This window comes from Saccostrea cucullata, unplaced genomic scaffold, assembly GCF_032062105.1.
Source record: "Saccostrea cucullata isolate Sc308-1 unplaced genomic scaffold, CSIRO_AGI_Scuc_v1 ctg21, whole genome shotgun sequence".
Lineage (NCBI taxonomy): Eukaryota > Metazoa > Mollusca > Bivalvia > Ostreida > Ostreidae > Saccostrea > Saccostrea cuccullata.
In genome coordinates, this window is record NW_026931375.1 from 358325 (window position 1) to 379998 (window position 21674).

At 32.1% G+C, this 21674-nt stretch overlaps 2 protein-coding genes across 5 annotated transcripts; one reads left to right on the top strand and one right to left on the bottom strand.

Annotated features, from left to right (window-relative positions):
• Positions 1 to 220: 220 nt before the first annotated feature.
• LOC134232437 (tumor protein D54-like) lies at positions 221 to 17049 on the bottom strand. 4 transcript variants are annotated; one of them, XM_062714399.1, is made up of 8 exons: positions 16885 to 17049; positions 13236 to 13345; positions 12350 to 12498; positions 11169 to 11228; positions 7100 to 7159; positions 5110 to 5211; positions 4739 to 4799; positions 221 to 2161 (listed from the first exon to the last, which is right to left on the bottom strand). In XM_062714399.1, exons 1-8 carry the CDS (start codon positions 16928 to 16930, stop codon positions 2036 to 2038), a joined length of 714 nt encoding a protein of 237 aa, XP_062570383.1. In that variant the 5' UTR covers positions 16931 to 17049; the 3' UTR covers positions 221 to 2035. The 4 variants fall into 4 exon arrangements, with proteins under 4 accessions (XP_062570383.1, XP_062570384.1, XP_062570386.1 ...); XM_062714400.1 differs by lacking the exon at positions 11169 to 11228; XM_062714402.1 differs by lacking the exon at positions 7100 to 7159.
• Positions 17050 to 17208: 159 nt separating this feature from the next.
• Positions 17209 to 20213, top strand: LOC134232443 (splicing factor 3B subunit 6-like). Its single transcript, XM_062714410.1, has 5 exons — positions 17209 to 17281; positions 17501 to 17617; positions 17952 to 18008; positions 18529 to 18672; positions 19630 to 20213. Exons 1-5 carry the CDS (start codon positions 17258 to 17260, stop codon positions 19717 to 19719), a joined length of 432 nt encoding a protein of 143 aa, XP_062570394.1. The 5' UTR covers positions 17209 to 17257; the 3' UTR covers positions 19720 to 20213.
• Positions 20214 to 21674: the final 1461 nt, after the last annotated feature.

Consider the following 21674-nt stretch of genomic DNA (forward strand, 5'->3'; position numbering starts at 1 on the left):
GAAAGCTAAGTGAGTTTTTGCCTGTTGTCAAAGTCTAAACTTTTCAAGTAAGCATCTTTTCTCAAGAAGAGAAAAATGGAATGACCAGACTGGGATTTGAGCCTGGGCCTCCAAAATATCCAGTCATGTGCTCAATCTGCTAATAAAGACACTCAAAAGACTAGCATCTGGAAATGATGACCAGTTGAGATGATTTGAATACAAATTCATTATTACAGACTGCAACTTACTCACATTTTATTTCTCATATGATATAATTTATAACATTATAAACACAGGAATGAATACATTAATATTACAACTGTAGTAATAGCACTGACAGAAAAGGGATTTAGAAATAGTATTTATATACAATTGCTCCACAAATGTAATCTGCTTTACAGAAAGCTGAACAGACGCATTTCATTTCTGGTACAAATACACATTACAATCTTTATGATATCGCTGACACCTCAACTGTTCATGGGTTTTGAGAATACTGTGGACAGTTGCTGGGATAGAGAGACAGACAGAAGCAAGATGGAAGACGCTGTATGTTTATCCCTTAACCAGAAGATTAAATGAGAAAAAGGCTGACTAATGGTTACATAATACACTTAGCTTTTACTCCTCCTCTCAACTCCCCATTACTATATGCAAATTCCCCAATACAAGTTTCTTGAAATAAAATTAAAGTGCCATATATTCATCAAAAGTTTACAATGTAACTTTGTAAAGGAATTTCAACTGAGCTTTCTATTAAAATAGAGGAAAATACATGCATTTGAAGATGTTGAAATCCATGCAATCTTCATATAAAAATATACCATCACATCTTTCAAATTATTTTTAAATGTATAATTAGATTGCTTTTGTTTATCACAGCCAAAAACTTAACACATGCAAGGCAAGATATTTATTATGTCCCTACACTATTTCATTTCTGAGCAGTCTAATTCTGAACCTTCACATAGTTATTACCCTTTAACTTTGAATAAAATATATTTTAGTACTGTATCACCCGTTATTTACAGTATCCAACTACTCATGTTTACTTAGATTATACATGTACACATTTTCTCTCTCCACTTGAAGCTATATGTACTTACATGTCCACTTCCAAAAGTTACTGATAATGCAGATTTTTATATGTTTCTTATACTGGTATTTTATTAAAAATTGGAACAGAAATGTGAAAAAAGCACATTCAAGACATCTATAAATATGCAGAACGTACTAAGCTGTGATAGTGATAGCTGAATGTTGGAAATTCTAAATCATATAATTTACACAGTCAACAAGCACCATAAGCAATGTTTACAGGTACATAACTATCTAAATGTTGTTTCAACACCAACTTGTAAATGATTATTTTAAATATGAACATTTGGTCAGAGTTATCTACCTTTAAAGAGCTAAACATATATTGCAAAAATAACTGCCACAGTGACTATTTTTCTTGATGTCCAACAACTTGTTAATTAAATGAATGAGAATGAAAATCTTAAACAAAATGCTTGGGGAAAAATGTACACAATAATGCAACTAGAAAACTAATGCTCGAAAATGTGATGTTCTATGTAATAAATTAAGATTAAAAAATATGCTACATTGACTGCACTTTATATCAAAAACAAATGTTATTGCAGAATAAATGCAGTAGTATAAATTAACAACAATTTTTATTAACATCACAGACTATGGTATCACTGAATAAGTTATAGAAAAATCAGTAACTGAAAATGCAAGTGTCTGTGAATTTTTAAAAATTTCTTGAAATAATTTTCAGCAATTTTTTTTACTAGTTATCATTATTCACATCTTTTTTTTTTTTTGGACTTATTTATAATTTAAATAAATATTTGACTAATGCTTACATTTACACAGAAATGCACTTTTAAAGCAGCATGATTTTTAACCTACAGCATACGTACATGTACAATTTTATAGACTTTGGTCAATTAATTTACATGTCAATTCAATTCAGAAGCCACTGTTGTGAAGCAGTGCAGATGAATTGTGTTGTAACAAGAACATTAAACGACAGACAACTTCTTTAGAGAGGGACTTTCTCCTCGGGTAAGGATGTGGGCTGGCCTCCGTTAGCAGAATTATTGCCTTCCGTATCCTTCTGAAGAGCACTCTCAAAATTATCTTCCGATTTGCTTCCTGTTACTTTGGCCTACAAAAGTCATTTCAGTATTAAGTATTTTGTAGAAACTTGTGCGATAACTTATGATTTCTATTTTATACTTGTAACTAGTAAGTTAGAAGCTAAATATTAACTTTTCATACAAAATACAAGTTTTGAAAAATATAGTTAATAAGTATACATGTATTATGTTCCCAATAGAGTTCTCGGGTACAAGAAATAATAGTTTTTGTGTCTTTTAAGGAATACAAAATTAAAAGCAACAAGGAATCTGACAAATCTTTAATGACAATGACCTTGACCTATGACTAAGTGAACTCAAATTTTAAAGGTGATTTTTATTTTTTTTGCATAATTTGACAGAAAGTGATAATAAAATTGGACCCATAAGTATGAAGCATTATCATATAAAATAGAACTCATGGACATACAAGTGTATTAATCTTGTTTAGCTGACTGTTGACAATTGAAAATGAGACACATTGATTCATAAAATAACATAGACATAATATAATTTAATCACATTTTGATGTAAAAAATATAAAAGCTCTTTATATATTCTGTTTCACTGAAGCATGACAGATTGGTGGACAAACAGACAGCGTGAGTTCTCAGCCAACCTGCATTTTGATACAGGGCCTTTCTTCATGTGCAGGATAAAAAGAGGTTAAATAATTTTATACACTGGTAGCAAATAATGACTGTGAAATTCACTGCATGCACTTAATAACAATACCACAAAAATACATATGGAACACATGTTTTTCAGTTACAATACATATAAAAGTAATAATATTGTGCATAATAACTACTATCTATATATCTTTTGAAAAATATGGCTACTGAACAGAAATTCCAAAACAAAATCTTGAATGATTTACAGCAATTCTTTAAATGGATTTAGGTGCTCTAAACTAAAATCTAACAAAAAAATGTGTAAGGTCATTTTGGTATAGAAATATTTATACTCTGTAAAAGACAACACTGATTCAGATTCACTCACAAATCCAATTCTCTCCTTCAAACTTTCTATAGATCTGGATGTCTATATTAAATAGATTGTCTATCATCATTAGCCTTTGGTTTGAGCAAATGTATATGTTCAAAACCACCCAAAGTTAAATAACTGCTCTTTTGTTGTGAACATATCTTAACATGCATGGTCAATTTATTGTATTAAAATTTAACTGGAACATTCAGCAATATGATTGTACCGTACTGTTAGTAGGATATTAAACAAGAGGCCCTGGGGCCACAGCGCTCACCTGAGAACATCGGCAAGGAAAAAGCACATATCAGATCAGAACTGAAAGTTTACTGAGTTTAGAACAAACTAGAATTAAATGGATGATTCCATATAAATATCACTAATCATGGCTTTGAAGTACTTGAAAAAAAGATTTTAAAAGATTTCCCTATTTAATTCCTGTATAAAACTTTGGTCGGCCATTTTGGCCCCACCCTAGCCCTGCGGGTCATGATTTGAACAAAGTTGAATCTACACTACCTGAGGATGATTCCACATTAGTTTCATCTTTCCTGGCCCTGTGGTTCTTGAGAAGAAGATTTTTAAAGATTTTTCCTATATGTTCCTATGTAAAACTTTTAACGGCCATTATGGCCCCACCCTAGCCCCTGGGGTCATGATTTGAACAAATTTGAATCTACACTACCTAAGCATGATTTCACATGAGTTTTATTTTTTCTGTCTAAATGGTTCTTGAGAAGAAGATTTTTAAAGATTTTTCCTATATATTCCTATGTAAAAATATTTTCAGGGGTCATGATTTGAACAAATATATACACTACCTGAGGATGATTCCACAGTTTCATCTTTCCAGGCCCAGCGGTTCTTGAGAAGAAGAAAAATTTTTATTTTATACTCCATTGGATATACCCTAAGGGGTCATTTTGAACAAATTTGAATCTACACTACCTGAGGATGATTCCACAAGAAATCTTGAGAAGAAGATTTTTTAAAAAGATTTCTAAATCCCCTTGGAAAAGGGCATGGCCCTTCATTTGAAGAAACTTGAATCCCCTTTACCCAAGGATACTTTGTAGCAAGTTTGGTTGAAATTGGCCCAGTAGTTCTTGAGATGAAGATGAAAATAAGAAAAGTTTACAACAACGACGCCGACAACAACGACGACGACAGACAACGGACAAATTTTGATCAGAAAAGCTCACTTGAGCCTTTGGCTCAGGTGAGCTAAAAATGATGGTGAATTTTCTAGCTTAGCTATTAGGTGGATATAAACAAGTATGAAAGGTTAAGAAAACATGAAAGAACACTTATATCTATAAAATATTCTATGGATATAAATTTTTGACCTTGACCTTTTGACCTCAAAATCTTTTTTTAAAATCACTGCGAGCTGTAATGAATTTCCTTGCAAAAGCTCATAGAAAAATAAAAGTTGTTATCTGGAAACCATTTTTATATAATTTTGTGAAATTTGGAAATGAAATCAAAAGAAGTCTCACTGGGAGTTCCTATAATCTTTTTTTAATGAAATATTGTGTAAAATGAAATTATAACTGTATTATTTAGCACTGTTGAAGACAAATGACTCTTTATTTAAATACTGCACAATTTCAACTCACCTTCACATTTGCATAAGCACCTCCAACCTTTTCTTCCATAGATTTAAAAGTACCAGAATTCCTGCAAAAATATTCACAAATTCAGAAACTTTCTAATGCTTATATTTTTTTGTAAAATGGTAAGAGACAAAAAAAAAATAAATAAATAAATAATTTCACAATTGACACATTTCAATTTTCCCATTTTTGGAAACAATTATCTACTTCTTTACAAAGTTATTCATAAGAGAAATAATGAAGGAAAGAAAAACTGAAATATAGCAAAAGTCTCTGTTTTCAACTGGAACATTTCAGTATCTGCCTGTATTATAAAGTACAAGCCTCTCACGTTCCTTAAGGGTCTCATTTTTTCAGCAACATTCTACACATACCTAAGGTCTCCTATTTTCTTGGAGACAGAAGAAGCCACATTGCGCACCGTCTCGTTAGTCTTCTCAGAGGCAGTCTTCATAGCAGAGGAGGTCTTCTGGTATCTACAATAGATTAACAATTATTTTATTTACAACTCACACTTTTTTCTTTTAAAGATTCAAAATAAGAGAACTGTTCATTAATCTAAGTGAATATAGTGTATATAGCTTAAATCTATATGAATCAAGATTTAAAAGAATATACCTGAATTTCAAATAAAAATTTTTTTTTCTCATTTCCTGTCCTAGCAAAAGGCATGTAGTTTAGGTGGAGAAAGGGGGCAGCCACTATTTTCCAAACATAATATAAAATCTAAGTATCCCTTGGTAGTGCATTAATAACTCCCACTCCTGAAAAGATTTGAAATTCTTTCTGCTTGTTAAAGATTTTTCAGACAGGCTATCAAATTATTTTTTCTAGCTGGCCCCTCCAACTTGCAAAAGAGAAACTACATGCCTGCATACATGAAAATACAATACTGGACTGATTATCAAGTAGGTACAATATTTAATAGCACATTTGATTATTTCACCATCTGATTTACCAGGTATGTGTGCATGTAATAATCATGTTTCACCAAAAAAGTACATGTTATTAAAACACACCATGATATTCAGTAGATAATCTAGGCTAAATAAAAAAAATCTCAAACACTGATATCTCAAACACCATGGATGTGCAGAAGTGACTGGGAGTCCCAACCATTAACTCTTCATTTGGACAAGTATTTTATTTTCAATATCTCAAAGTTTTTCTTGCTCCATTGGGTTTGTTATTTTCAATATCTCAAAGTTTTTCCCGCTCCACCGAGTTTGAGATAATCAGGTTTGACTGTAAATAAGCAGTTAATATCCAGCAAAATATTATAATTTTATAGATGGATGTAGTCATGTCCCCATAGATGCTGATTAAGAGTTAATGGGCACAAACATAAATACATGTATATATATATAGTGAAAGCTGTAATTGAGCTGAATATGCTAAATATGTAAGGTTGCAGCTTCCATTCTGTATTGAATACATGTACATCTATGAACAAGAGCTGATACATGTCATTTTATCAGCAGCATTGCTTATAAAAAATGATCAATTCAAATTCACTTGTTTATTTTAAACATTAGCAATTTCTGAAAAGCTATACTATACTATTGCATTTTTTTTAAACTGCATGTTTAGGGAAATGAAATACATGTCTTTATCAATATACATGTATTGAATAAGATAAAGTTAGTTATTAAAAATAAAAGTTAAGAATATATCTACCCAGAGGACTTGACTATATAGAGGGGCAGGTAGTTACTTTACAACAAGCTATCTATCTACAATATTTGATCAGATATCAGGTATCAACCACTTTGTATATCAGTTTAATGTAATATTCAATGTGTGTTTTTGAAAATGCCCAAAATAAATTGCATACTTTTTCAAATTTAATATTCTAGTAAATGTACTTTTTGGTGGTTTCACAATCACTTTCAATCCATGCCCCCAAAATGTAGAAAATAAATTTGAAATTGCATACTATATTAAATTTAACATTAAGACCAAGAACATACAAATTACCGTTTTCCTGTAGGCCTGGATACATTTTGTTTTTGATATGTCATGACTAATTTTCTTACTTTTTCATTGAAAATGACAGTTTGTCAAAAGTTGGTTATTACACCTTTTTTGACCAAGCTAAAGTTATGAAGCATCATTAAAGGAATATTGAATTTTCATTTCATCTGAATCTAAAAAGTGGAAATTAATGAAAATTCACAGCACTAGTGCAACTTCTCATGTCAAAAATACCTGAAAAGCTTTGTAACATGATTTCAACTGTGATGGAAAGGTACTAGTAAGTTAATTTTGAAGCCTGAATTACAGAATACACAACAATTAGTGGTTAATTAGAACTAACGAAGACAAGCATTACTGAGGAATCATGCCACACTCTGGACTACTCACGCAGTGGAATGTGTTATCTTGTCATTTATATCATGAAGTTTTTCATTTGTTTTCTGATACCTGAAACAATAAAGTCAATCCCCTAAGTATTTGTCCTCTCAAAATAAACCATCCACACAGTATTGCAAACTTGTAAAATAGATATCTATTTCAATATCTCTGTTATGATATAAAAAGTTATATTGCCTTCATGTTGTCTCTGAAATTTAACATGCTTCTCATAGTGTAATTTCAAATCTACCTAATGTTTCCAGCAATAAACCACTCTAAAGGATAAATAATGTATGTGTACAGTAACACCTGCTTCAATCATCAATTAATCAGAATCAATTGCTTCAAAAAATATATTGATAGATCATTGTGAGACCCTAACCTTTGCCTGAAGCACAGTTAAGGAAAAAAGGCTTTTTTATTGTCAATTTTGAGCGCACAAAAAATGCTAATGACTGCTTTATGATGCATGAAAAATTCTTTCTGATTATTGAAATTATTTTCATATACCTAACACTGTGTGCAAATAAGCTTCTGATTTGGTCTGTAAGATTTCAAAAAAATGTGACCACTTGGGAAATTCTTCTATAGCCACACAGAGGTTATCAGTAATTGACATACAGGGACGAAGTATATTGGACCGAATTATCTTTAAAACCAAAATGGTAGTATAAATAAGCAAAATGTCGATGATTACAATATCAGGGTCTGGAGGATTACTAACAACAATTATGAGGAATGTTTGGTTGTGGAAACAGCGCAAGAATATGTACGAATATGTAAGGAACACACGGTTAGTAATATTTTTAGATTATAGCTTTAAAAACATGGAGAAATAAATTGCTCTGAAAACTGGCCGAGCGTCTCAAATGTGTTTTTTGTGCGCAATTTTTAAATATACAGTTTTTTCATTTATGGGTGGCACTGTAGAATTTGGCTAATAAATCAGTAACAATGAAAGACAAATATACTTTTGAATAGAGAGATTTATCAAAAAACAGATACATTTTTAAAATTCAATCTTTAATCTACAGGAGGCAAAATTTTAATGTTGAAAGGTGTACAAAAAAGTTGATTTATAAAATATAAATGTGCTAATATTTACATTAAAATATAATAATTAATCAGATAAAAAATCAATTGCATTAAAAACATTTAACAAGCTTTCAAATGATATATACTTTTAATATGTTATCTTTGATAATGAAAGAATTACCAAATTATATTTTGCCCTTTGGAAAGCACAGTTAAGATAACAAGCAGGAATATATTCATGTTTCTAAAATTTTTGAATTTGGTGTTCACCTTTAATGTTATTGATATACAGAATATATTTATTTCAGCTGTGAATCACCTTTAAAATTTGTGTTTATCATATGCCTAAAAGCTAAAGAAAACCAGGAAGGGAAATTCTGATTGTTTATGCTTGTTTCCACATTATATAGTCACTGATGCCTTCATCTTTGTCTCAATATCAATTAAGTAAACCTCTTTCATTCTCATTATAAAACTAAACATCATTTATGTCAAGTACATTGTTACATTTTGATGCAATGTACTCCATATTTCATGCAATATTTTGAATGCTGTATTATATGTTGACCTTTGCCTTTGAATTGACAAGTAACTTGCAGGAGCAAGTATTCAATGACATCTTTTTATTGGTTTAAATAATTAAATTATAGGCAATTGATTTAATACCAATTTCAACAGTTTTAGTTTATCTTTTGGTGATTACATTTACTTTGCATGGGACCATATCACCTTATGCAGTGTCTGGTCATTAATTTTATCATTTAATTTTTCAAGTCACTGATAAAGCTAAAAATATACGGTAATTTTAAAAGAAACAACTGAAAAGAAATAAAACCTTATGACTTTGACAAGACTGTAGCCCTACTGGTCTTTATCCTATTGAAATAGCTTTATATTTAAAGTATCTGCATTTTTTTTTTTACTTTGAAATTTTACTTGCCATTGAAAATTCCTGCATCAAAGCAGCAAATATAAATAATACAACTTTCTTATAATAATGACCACACTTATATAAAATAGAAAAAATAATAATACATGTATTGATATCTTTTATTACTACTTGCATATGTTATCCCCCCTCCCACAAAACCCAATGGTATTGACATGTAGAAAGATTGTTGAGATTGGCTGGCAGACTGAACCTTTACCAATTGCATATAAATTAATCTCTTCTGGTCTTTGTCCAGTCTCTGTAGAGCTAAAATAACTGAAGCAATCAGTAAAACTCTCACACACATGTTAGTATACACATCCAATCATGTAACACAAATGACTGATGCTTATTGAAAGGAAGACTTCAACTGTTACAACTTGGCACTGTTGTCCTTATTGTAAAGGAAACAAAAAGGTCATTCTAAGCAAATGCTAATTTTCTTCTATGCAGGCTTAGAGAAAGAGAAAAAAAAAGAAACAAAAAAACTGAACAAGAGAACTCTATGAGATGGTTAAGGGATATCTCTATTCCCTAAACTATGTTTTTAAAACTCAAGCTTATAATTCTTCCTCATTAAAGTTTTACTGTAAAAAAAAAGTTTCAAGCTCATACCTCTATTTATACTTGATGTCAAGTTTTGCTGCTGATAAAATGTTTAATAAAAATATAAGCTTACCAGGTATTATAATATTTCATGCAAAATACGAGGGTTGTCTCAAAGAGTTGTAGACATGGAAAACAGTTAAGTTTCTCTTTGCTTAATTAAATTTCTTTCCTTGCCATAGCAAAAAGTAACATTTTATGATCATGCATTTCAAGTTTCATGATGATATCCTATCTAATAAGAAAATTATGTAAAAATAAAGATAGAATGTAAGTGTACACTGGCGCATGAAAGCAAACGTAAATTACGTCTCATATAACATCACAATCTCTTTGTCTGCCTCACTCGCGTAAATTAACATTCAATATATTTTTTAAAGTGATAGACCACTCTTGACTAAGGGACTTATTCAAATTCACTACTGTCCGTTTGTTTTTTAATCCGATTCAAATTTCAGTCGAAATTTAGTAGAAAGATCGCGTTACATTGTAGGCAGCAGAGAATACACATTTTTTGATGTCGTTCGCGATCAAGATTGTTTCCAATAGTCTGCGTTTAACAAACAGTACTCTACTTATTACATGCCGTAACTATTCACGGTATAGAGGTAAAACTCTAATTGAATATTGTGCCATTTAAAATTAACTCCTTAAAAGCAAATGTAATAGTTAATTGCGTAAATTATTCTGAATTTTGTTCGTGCGCCGACAGGCCTTATCGACCTTCATATAAATCGTCCTAATATTATTAATATGAAAGATATATACTTAAAAATTCACAATTTTAAAGAACATTGAATATATTATGTCTATGCAAAATTTGGTTAGTATTAGTCGCATGTTTAAAAAATTATAAACATTGTCTACGACTTTCTGGGACAACCCTCATACAAAAATGAAATAAATTGTTAGAAAAAAAAACCCCTCCAAATTCCAGAAAATTGCCCACAAAATTGTAAGAGAATGCATAAGAAAAAGTCTGGGAAAGACCAATTAGCCCAATGTGGAATAGCAGCATTTCACTAGTAGCATTAGCAGCACAGACTTATAAGGAGCATGATATGGGGACTTGGCATTTGTACATAAGGCAAGAAAGCTGTTACAGGAAGAAACCAAGTCTGTTGGCATATCATGGATCATGATTATTCATTCTAAACACTGCAAAGCAGTTACTGTTATGCATGTCCATATACTGATCCACATGCAAACATAAGTAATAAACATGCCTCGAAAAATTTCAGTCCTTTTCTTTTTTTTTTATTTTCAGTTTTGCATTGTCATGTGTTTAAAATATTACTGATATTTATTTATTAGAATACTTAGATTACCTATCATTTCATTAACACTTAAATGTAACATTAAAAGTCTTCCTTTATGTGTAAGCATCTAATTTGTTAGTCTATAATATCAGGTAAAATTTTCATTTTTGTGCAAAATTGCCAAACATTTTGATATGCTTAACAAACTTGATTGTACGATTATGCAGTATAAACCACATATTCTTACACTGTAGAGCCTGTTATTTTGGCTTGGAGATTCGAAAGGGATTCATTTGTCTTCTGGAACCTAGGGTACAATAAAAATCAACTTGAAAATTTGCGCTTAGGCCATAATAGATAAATTGCTAGATTCTCATCCGAATTTTTTTAAAAATCGAGGCTGGTGGGCGGCATTTATTTTATATTTTTTATTTCTTCAATTTTGCAGATTTCTCATTGACCTGGTCAATCGGTGTAATTTCATCTCAATACCCGAATAAAAGTCAGAGTAAAGGTTCAATTATCTATTAATTCACATCATCACCAATCTTTTTCAACCCATGACCCTTGTTTAAAATATATACGCATGTATTACAGCAATTACTATCTTTTCAGCTGTCAAAATCGTGTCGACTTTCGCGGGATTTAAAACGAAAGTAGAATGGTTGATGAATATCGATCCCGATCAATGAGAATCTAGGAATATTTTTATTATGGCCTTATAAAAATATTACAAAGCAACTGCAAATTTCTTACTATCCATTAATGTGTATATTAATTTTTGCTGCTATAAAACTTAGTTCTAGGCTATGTATCAAGGCATATAGAATCCATGGTCAAATTGATCCTTGACATCTTTTCAGCTATGAAAAATTAATGGAAGGTGCGATATATTGAAGTCTTCGGAGCTAAGTGAATTTAGTTTTTGTGATCACAGCAAAGAAAATTACAAAAGATTTCAAATGAATTTTAATAAATTTCCTCAAGGGAAAAAGAATATGTTTGTGTCAAATGAAGCCATTTTTGTTTTTTTATGTCAATTCATAGCAGCAGTAAGGCATTTGTTCACGATTTAAGGCTTTAAAGGCAGCATGCATGTGTTGTATCTTTATTGCAGGTAATGGTTTAATGATCTTTCTGCGCATTTATATAAACAGACAGTTTTTAAATTCTAATGCTTGAAAAAGTAATTAACTAATTGCACAGCCGATAATAGAAACCTGTACTTGCCCTTTTTAGGAACGATTTTTGAATTCTTATTTTGAATAAAACCTAACCCATCAATTAATGGTTAAATCAAATCCAAGCAAACACATATACTATAAATAACATGTTTATGGCAGGAGGTACCCATAATGATAAAAGTTGTGACACATACAAGTAAAGCTGATGAGATAGACATGATATTACGTATACTTATGTACTTACGTCTCTGACTGCTGGATGGACTTTATACCCTCCGAAAAGTCGTGCTTAAACTCCTGGAATGGAGTAATGCCCATCTTTCTCTTTAATTCAGAGGCATATCTCACTTTGGATCCTAAAACCTGTCTGAGTGTGGTTATCTCCCCTTCAACCTAATGAACACAGAAAAATAAGCCATCTATTTAAGATGATGTGATGATACATTAATCATATGGATAAAAAAACATTTCTTTTTTTCTTAACAATCATTTTTGTTTTTTTATCTATGTTATTGGATAAGTATGCTATTCTAGAAATATTTTTTTTGTTTAACTGGTCCATACAGTGAAAAAAGATAAAGATAATGAAAAGTGATTTATCTACAAAAAATTTCTACCTACAAAACCAGTTTGTGATAAGGCACAAAACATGGATACTCTGAAATTCCAGAGATGGGATCAGGAGCTAAGGGGGAGTAAGCATCCCCTGTACATCTGTCTGTGTTGTTGTAAACCCTAAGTACTGATCAGGTGGATGGAATATTCTGTAGTTAAATTTTGTATAAAAACAAAGGCCTACTAACAAATATATGAAACTAAGAATAGCCCATGAAAGCTCAAAAGCTTATTTCCAATAGGGTCTTCTGGATGAATGTTTGTGCAAGGGGGTCATTTCTGTGGGAGGAAACTGGAATTCTTTGAGAAAACCCATGTGTCCAAGATGGTAACAACCTTTGTCGATTATGGGGATCGAATTTGAGAAGCGAGTGTGCTACTACTGCAATACCTGGACACCCCAGATACAATTGGTATGAAAAACTTCAGCCAAAATATGACCCAATGATAAGTAATATTTGCTAACAGGGCCATTATAATTTGTGAGATGCTGACATTGATCACATGACAATTACCCTGGCTAGTTCCTCTTTCCACTCCTCCATCTGCCTCTGTTTCTCCTCCTCAGTCATCGGTTCCTCTTTCGCATGAGTCGCCCCCTCCTCCTCCTCAAACAAATGCTCATCTGAAAAAAGAGTATCTCTTACGTAATATGTCTGCAGATAGTCAACCTAGTTATAACCCTTACAGAATACTGATACAAATCAAGCAATCATGCTGTTTGACTTATAAACAAATACATTTCAAAACATTCATCAAATGTCAAAACATTATCTATTTTTCAGTGCAATATACCTGCTTCAGTCAAATCAGATGCATCAACATCTGCATCACACTCGGATAAAAATGTCCCCCCAACAATGTCATCCTCTATGTATCCGTCAAGGTCACCGTGTGACCCCTCATCATCTGACTGTGACCCCTCAAGGGTCAACTGCAGAAATTTAACATAATTTGATGGTTCACTAATTTTCAATTTGAAATCCTCATCAGTTTCCCCATTCTCAATGTTCTGTAACTCCTTACAATTTTTATCTTTCTTCTCTTGTTTCTTTTTCACCTTTGATGAAAACATCATCCACAGAGAGATTTAATTTTCCAGACAACAAATGAGATGAAGAGTCCTCAACAATAATATTATATCACCTTTTAGCTAATTCTGCAGGATAATTTTAATGTTTCAAATATATATGAATTTACAACTGCATTGCACCGGTACTGATAATAGTGATATGCATTTTATCAAGTGAAGTGTAAAATGACATGTACCAGTACATATATATCACTACAGATAAATCATACAATCAGAAATGAAAGCTTTGAACTGATAAACCCCCAAAACTGACTGCACACACTTATTCACCTATAGATATTGGTTCAGGTTGATTATTAGTACAAGTGCATATATGCCTATACTCTTCTGAGAAAAATTAATAAATTAATAATTAATTGTTAGTCTCAATAGTGTCTGAAAACAGACTGGTTGTAAAATTTTTACGTCAGAATACACTATAAATCAAATTCTACCAATCCAAATTAGCCTATCATTAGAAATTTGACATTCTCATTGATCACTGATATCTGGCAAGATGAACGGAAAAAGCCATTCCTCAAGTATTCATCAAACATGTGGAATCAGAGGCAATGGAGACACTCCTTCCTCTAACATGACAAGATGAGTTTCAATCATCTCAATGCCTTCCTCATTAAGACTTAACTCCTTCGCACCAATCAATATTTGACAAGATACTGTATGAAGCCCACTCTGTTATATTCCCAACAATCACGGCTAAGGCTAGTATCTTGTTATCCAGTTTAGTCAATCTGTCCTCACTAGAAACATATGGGAGCTAATACAATAGAAGATTAAAACAAGAAAACTGTCCTGTGACAACCTTGTCATCTAAGAATGTATATTCCTGGCCACGTGAACCCATCAATGAGTCACCATTAATTGGTTAAGCAAGACTTCACCTGCCTGTCAGACATTATATAATCTGCCCCAGTGAACCCATTTCTCAGTAGTATATAAATCAACTGCGACTTATCATTTTCAATCTAACTTGTTTTCTCAAGATGTATTCTTTATAATTGTCTGGTTTATGTTATAATATTTTGACACGTTTCTACATTTGTTACATCTTGCCTTTGGCAATTTACATATTTAGCTCATATTCACCAAGAATATCTCAACTAGACCTTGATTGTTTAAACATCCTTGATTTCACTTTGTACATGTACCTGCACACTGATCAACTGATAAATACATATTTGCAAAGTGTTATCAAGCTGCAATAGGAAATATGTAAACCTTAATATAAGTCGTAAGAATTAAATAAATAGACCAAGAAAAATGGAAGCTAAATAGATGCATTAAAACACCCTGAATACCAGGTACACAACAGTTACGATAGATCATAAAATTCTGCTATACAGGTGTACATGTATATTAATGCCAGTCCTACATCAAGTGCATTATTTTTAGAGTCTGACTGTTGCTTGTTTTATGAACAGAGTGCAGTCAACTTGGTATTTTGTTGTGTTCCATACAAAGTTAAGTTTATAAGAATTAAAGTACTGACTATAAGCTGTGTATGTTATTGCAATTTTATTTTTGTGTTGAAATGGATTAAAAACTGTCTCAGAGAGGGACAATAAACTGGACAATGAATGAAATTGTAACATATTTCTAAAATTAAATATAAAATTTTGTTATTGAAGAATGCTTATATGTATAGAATTATTTCTATTTGTTTTGGTGGAACCTTGAATTTTTATAATAATAGAATTTGCATGACTATTAAAGTATTTACAATCTACTGAATCTAGATAGCACATTTACTATTTAGATCAAGCATTCTTCATCTATTGAGTTCTACAATTATAAAATGAGCTAATAAGGACATGTAGTTATTTGCAAATGCCACTCGATCAGTATAAATAATGTAGAAATTTCTTTGTTTTAGAACTGTTGCTTTTTCTATTAAATGTAAAACAATTATAACTTTTTCCAGATGATCTGAATGATAGCTAGGTCTTTCAGTTTCTCAATGAATAATACTGGATAAGAAGGAATATTTGTGTATTACTAAATTAAATTCCCTCTGGAAAGAAAATTTTAATCAGGAATTATGCATATATAAGCCACATAAATGTCACAAAAGTGTCCCAGAAAATCTCAGAACTTTCAGCCCTACAAAGGTTCCTGCTCCTACATTGAAAATAATCTCAACAGAAAGTGAATTATGATGTTTAATTGAAATTGCTGATTAATGTCCATTCTAAAAGACATCATCTTCTCCACAGCATGTTTTTACACATGTCCAGCAAAGCATTAAATGTGACAGATAGGGAGATAATGTAGCAGGCAAGACCTGGATTAAACTTTAACCCTCTGAACTCTATATACAGGTCTTCTGATAATGAACTCATGGAATCTCCCAGCAACATCAATTTCAGAGCCATGTTCAATCATGAAAAAACCTGTTATCTAATGACTGTCAGAGTGTAACTCTCATTCCCTTATTCAAGTCCAGGATCTCTTTCCTATAGATCTACCAGGATTATAAGTAGCCGAATAAAAAATATGAAGTATTATTAAAGACAAATACTTATTAAAATTAATGGCTGGATCAGCTGTTGAATATTAAATAATAAGAATCAATATATCATCTGCCTAGAGCATGCCTTGCTCAGTTTTGCCCGGTTTATATATTTTTTGTCATAGGTATGGTTAAAATTGTTTAATCCTTCAAAACAGTTGTGTCGTGGGGGACAATAGACAAATGTAATAACTTTTCTTGTTAACCAGAGATCAAGTAGTTTAAGCAGGGGCCAATATACTGAGACGGTCCCTGGTTTAAGGAGGTGCACAATCAATGAAATCACAGTATGTCATCACATCTAGGATCATGTGAGAATGACAGTGCACTCCACTGAAAGGATATTTGTCATCAATTTTACAGCTTCCCATATTTAGCCACATAAAAATTAAAATTTATTCAACCATTTCAATTCATACATTTTTATTAAAATAAATAAAACACAATTTTAAGACCACCACACGAAACGTCAAAATGTAAACAAGAGCCACGTTGACGAGGTCAAGGTAAAATCAGCATGAAAACTAATTCTGCAAAAAATGAAACACAATAAATAGGTTACCTTTATTAAGGTCCACTTGCTTTTCGTCCGTTGGAGAACCTGCCATTTTCTGTTTTATCCCGTACTAATGAGTAATGTGTAGTTTTTGATCGATCGTTTGGTTTGCTACAGAAGGAAACTCACTGGGAAAAACAACTGGGAACGAGTTATCAAGTCTAATGACGTATATACAAAAATTGATTTCATTTATTTTTCTTTTTATCTTCACGATGATTTTAATTGAGACTTATAATCATTTCAGAAAAGATAATTTAAAATCAATTGTTTATAAAATATTAGAGTGTAAAAATCTAAATCATACAAATGTTATATATAGTAAAAAAGAAAAGATAAAAACGCAAGCGCTACATAGATTCAGATTATCAAAACAGCAATGGCGTTAACAAGAAAGGGAAACGTATGTAAACCGATTTATTTTTTCATTTAATTATAATAGAGAGTTCTTAAAAGAGGTATCAAGGCAAAAAAGTTTTCTTTCATACATGTGTGATTTTGTACGAAATATTGATCATGTTTATGTTTCTAATTCTATTGTCCCATAAATCCTTCAGGATTTGTACAATATTTTAGAACAGAAACTTTTTTGAAGAGAATTATTTATGTTTTTATTTTTCAGGTGAGGCTTCCTCCAGAAGTCAATCGTATTCTGTATGTCAGAAATCTACCATACAAAATAACAGCTGAGGAAATGTATGATATTTTTGGAAAATATGGAGCCATAAGGCAAATACGAGTGTAAGTTCATGTATCAATAATCTGCAGATAAATGTCGGTGAATAAAATATGCATAGTACTCTGCGAAAAGTCTAGGTGAAATGTAGAAGTCCATACTATTGAAAACAAGACTTACTTTTAATATAAATCCAACAAAATTACACTTGTATTTACATCACCAATTCAATCATGGTTCTTCTCTTCTTCTTCCGGTAAAGTGAAGGGCCGCTGCTGCGGCATATTCTCACTATGTTTAAAAGCGTGTACGTGTATATGGAGACATTTTTACACTATTAAAAACTGATAAAAACGTGACTGCATGATTTATGGTGTTTTATATGTGTGTCTTAAAGGACTCCAGGGACATGGCCGTGATGGTGTTTTCTGGCAGCTGGTTCCATATCCTGATGGTACAAGGAAAGACGATTCCTTGTAGTCATTCACGGCAAAATGAGATCCTGTACCGGTGTTGGTGTCTTGGCTGTTTGGCTAATGCATCTGGCAACAAGGGAATGCCAATACGGTAAATCAGATAGCCTTTGCTTTAATTCTGCGTTGATGAATTTCCCATTCATGTCGATCATCGTTGTGACACTACTGGTGGTGTTGTAGTTATTGGTCACAAGTGATTTCTCTGCACAGCTTCTAGTTTGTCGATGTTTTTCTTTGTGTGAGGGTCCCAGACAGTGGATGCATATTCTACCTGGGGTCTGACCAATGTCTTGTAACACTTGTCCTTGATGTTGCTGGGACAGAATAGATAACACAAAAAGGCAGTGGTGTTGTTTGATTTACACTATCAATATGATGGTTCCATGAAAATGTTGACCCCTAGGTACTTGGCCTTGGTGGTAGTTATATGATGAATATGGGGTTATTTCCGTTTGGTGGTGATACGGATAACCTCTTGTCTGGGTTGAAATGCATTAGCCAGTCTGTTTCCCAATCTTGGAGGTTGTCAAGGTCCGTCTGGAGTTGTCTGGCATCCGCATCTGTAGTGATGGTCCTATACAGAAGGCAGTCGTCCGGAATAACCTGGCCTTGGACCTCACTCTGGAGGGTAAATCATATGATGTCAGGAAAATAGGACTGTTCCTTGGGGAATGTTACCGGTGCGGTTGGTGAAGAATGGCCCTCGACCAATACCTTTTGTGTTTCCGGACAAGAAAGCTATCCAATTAAACGTACCCCGTAGTGGATTTTTATCTCTCATGTGGGACCTTGTCAAATGCTTTGGAAAACAGTAGCACTGCATCGAATATATATTTTATGGCGAGGTCCTGGATTGTTGTTATTAGTTGGGACTCACAGGATCGCTTCTTCCTGAACCCATGCTTTTAGGATACTGTGATGCTCGAAGAAATTCATCAGGTGGCTGTGGATGATGTTTTTACCTTGCAACACACAGAGGTCAGGGACACAGGACGATAATGCTCCTTTCCTTTATAAAATCTATCCTCAGGTGTTTGAAAAAAATGGATGCCTGGAAAATATATATTTCTTTCAAGGCAACTAAAATTGATTATTAAAAAACACAAATTGAAACCAAAGGAAAGGTTTATATCACATTTTTGATGCCAAGAATGCATTCTCTCAGGGTTATGTGTGGCTAGGACTTCCAATAACAAGGTAAAAATGCAAACAGTCAAAATGAGATCTTGTATCATTTTACAATGCACCTGTCCTTTGATGTCATATACTGTTAATCAGATGTTATTTGAGTGTGATGAATATCCTCATGTTACTGTCTCTTTCTTTTATTCACAAATGATTATCGCTGCAAACCTTTGATGTACAGAATGTTCCTAATGTCGCGAAAATTTATCGTCGCCAATTGATTTCAAACTGCCGAATCATGAATAGATAACACAAATAATAGTTGATTTACAGTGAAGAAAATTTCTTATTTGATAATGTAAATTTTAAAAAATCTGTACTAGCATTTTATGCAAGTGCAATGTTGATATATATATATATAAACTGCTTTACAAGTTATGCTTGTCATATGGATCTCTTTTATTTCATTTTTAGGCATTCAAGAAAACAGATGATACTAAAAAGAAAGAAGACATCGAAAAAATGAAACAGAAATATGGACTTTCGACACCAGAAAAGAAGTGAATGTGATATGTGCAATTGTAGTGGATATTATTGTGACATTCTTTTTATACGTTGTCATCCTCACTAAACTTGAATATCGCAGATCACACAGATAGATAAACTCACATCTAAATGAGTACTTGTTAAGGCATTCTTTATCGAGACAACTGTGCAAATTTCTCATACTATCCTTGTATTTTTGTCAATCAAATCTCCATTGTAGGTGTTTTAAAATATTTGTTAGTGCTCACAGTTGTTTATAGAAATACATGCCATTGGATAGTTAAAGTAAATATGGCACAGTTATTAACATTTTAATGTAAGTAGCTGTGGTCAAAATGTTCTGAAATGGTTGAAAATGTAAACTCATCATGGTCAAGAAAATTCATTTCATATTGTCAAGAAAATTCATTTCATATTTTACATTAAACAAAAATTAGTTATTATATGTACATGTACTGTGAATTCACAGTACATTTTTTCACTGAAATTTAATAAAAATAAATTTTCCACATGGTTGTAACTGTTTATTTGCATGAACTGAACATGAGAATAATAATTTTTAGTAGCATTATTGATGTGTAAGCCCTATTTTGACCAAAGGACTTTATTCGGTATTAACCAATATTTGCCCCCCAAATCAAACTTTGATGGAGATATATTTAATTAAGTCCTTAAACAGGGGAGTATATGCTGACTTCAAAGCACTGAATAATTTCATAAGTAATGACGTCATATGTACGTAATGACGTCACAAACATGACGTAAATTTCAGGTTTTTATGAATTTTACAGAAAAAACGTACAGATTTCGTCGATATTTTAAGTAAAAGTCACCGAGCGCATGTGTGTTCAGGATGGATATTTTGATATAATGTGTAGAATGATAATATCAATGAAATATGTCAATATTGTTCCTGAACACACAGCTATAAATTTTAAAGCTAAAATTGTTGAAATTTTGTCCATTTTGTCCTCTTTCTGAAAAAGAATATAAAATCAAGCATACACACAACTGTTAATTTATATATACAATTTATTGAATTCAGCACATTTGAAGAATAAGCAAACATCAATATAAACCAGTGCTGTTTTAGTACTGACAAGACTGTACCAAAAGAAAGCATTTTAAAATGAAAGCGTGTTCATAAACAAGCAGACACACAATATATATACCTTACTGTGGCAATTAAACCCTACTTACAAGTATTATGCAAATAGAAGATCAATGCAAAACCTTCCAATATTCTTGCGCAAAAAATGTGCTAATTTTAAGTGATAGATGCTTTAACATGTAACAGCCTTCTTTTCAGCATCCAAACTTATGAGATTATCTGATGGGTATTGATTGTAATAGCCTGTGATATTAGGAATAATACATGTTTGAATAAGTTTGAGAGTAATTGAATATCAGAAGATGGAGAATAAGGTAACATAAAGTATTGATGAATTGCTATGTTGATGAGAGAAACTACATACAGTTAAACCCTAATATCTAGAACACTGCTCTCTATTACTATCATGGATGCTGATATGTAGAATGAATAGTTTTCTCTATGTATATTAAATTTAATATTTTTATATTTCTAATCCTTGATTATTTTAAAAAGTAACTTCTACTTTTTGAGATAATGAGTTTTGAATAGTACACAAGCACTTGTTTTGGAGATAAATCTTTAACCCAGAGTATAATAATTACACAAGGTACCTAACTCTGAATTACAGTGAAATTATTATACTCTTGGTTAAAGATTTATCTCCCAAACAAGTGCCTGTGCTGTAGTATCTAAAATCTCACTCCTCTTGTTAAGCTCACAATTACATTACACATATTTAACAGGATTATGGAATAAAATCCAACACAAGAGGCCCAGGGGCCACAGTGCTCACCTGAGCACATAGGCTAGGAAAAAGCACATATCAGGTCAGAACTGAAAGTTTACTGAAGGGGGGGGGGGGGGGGGGGGGGGCTTGAAT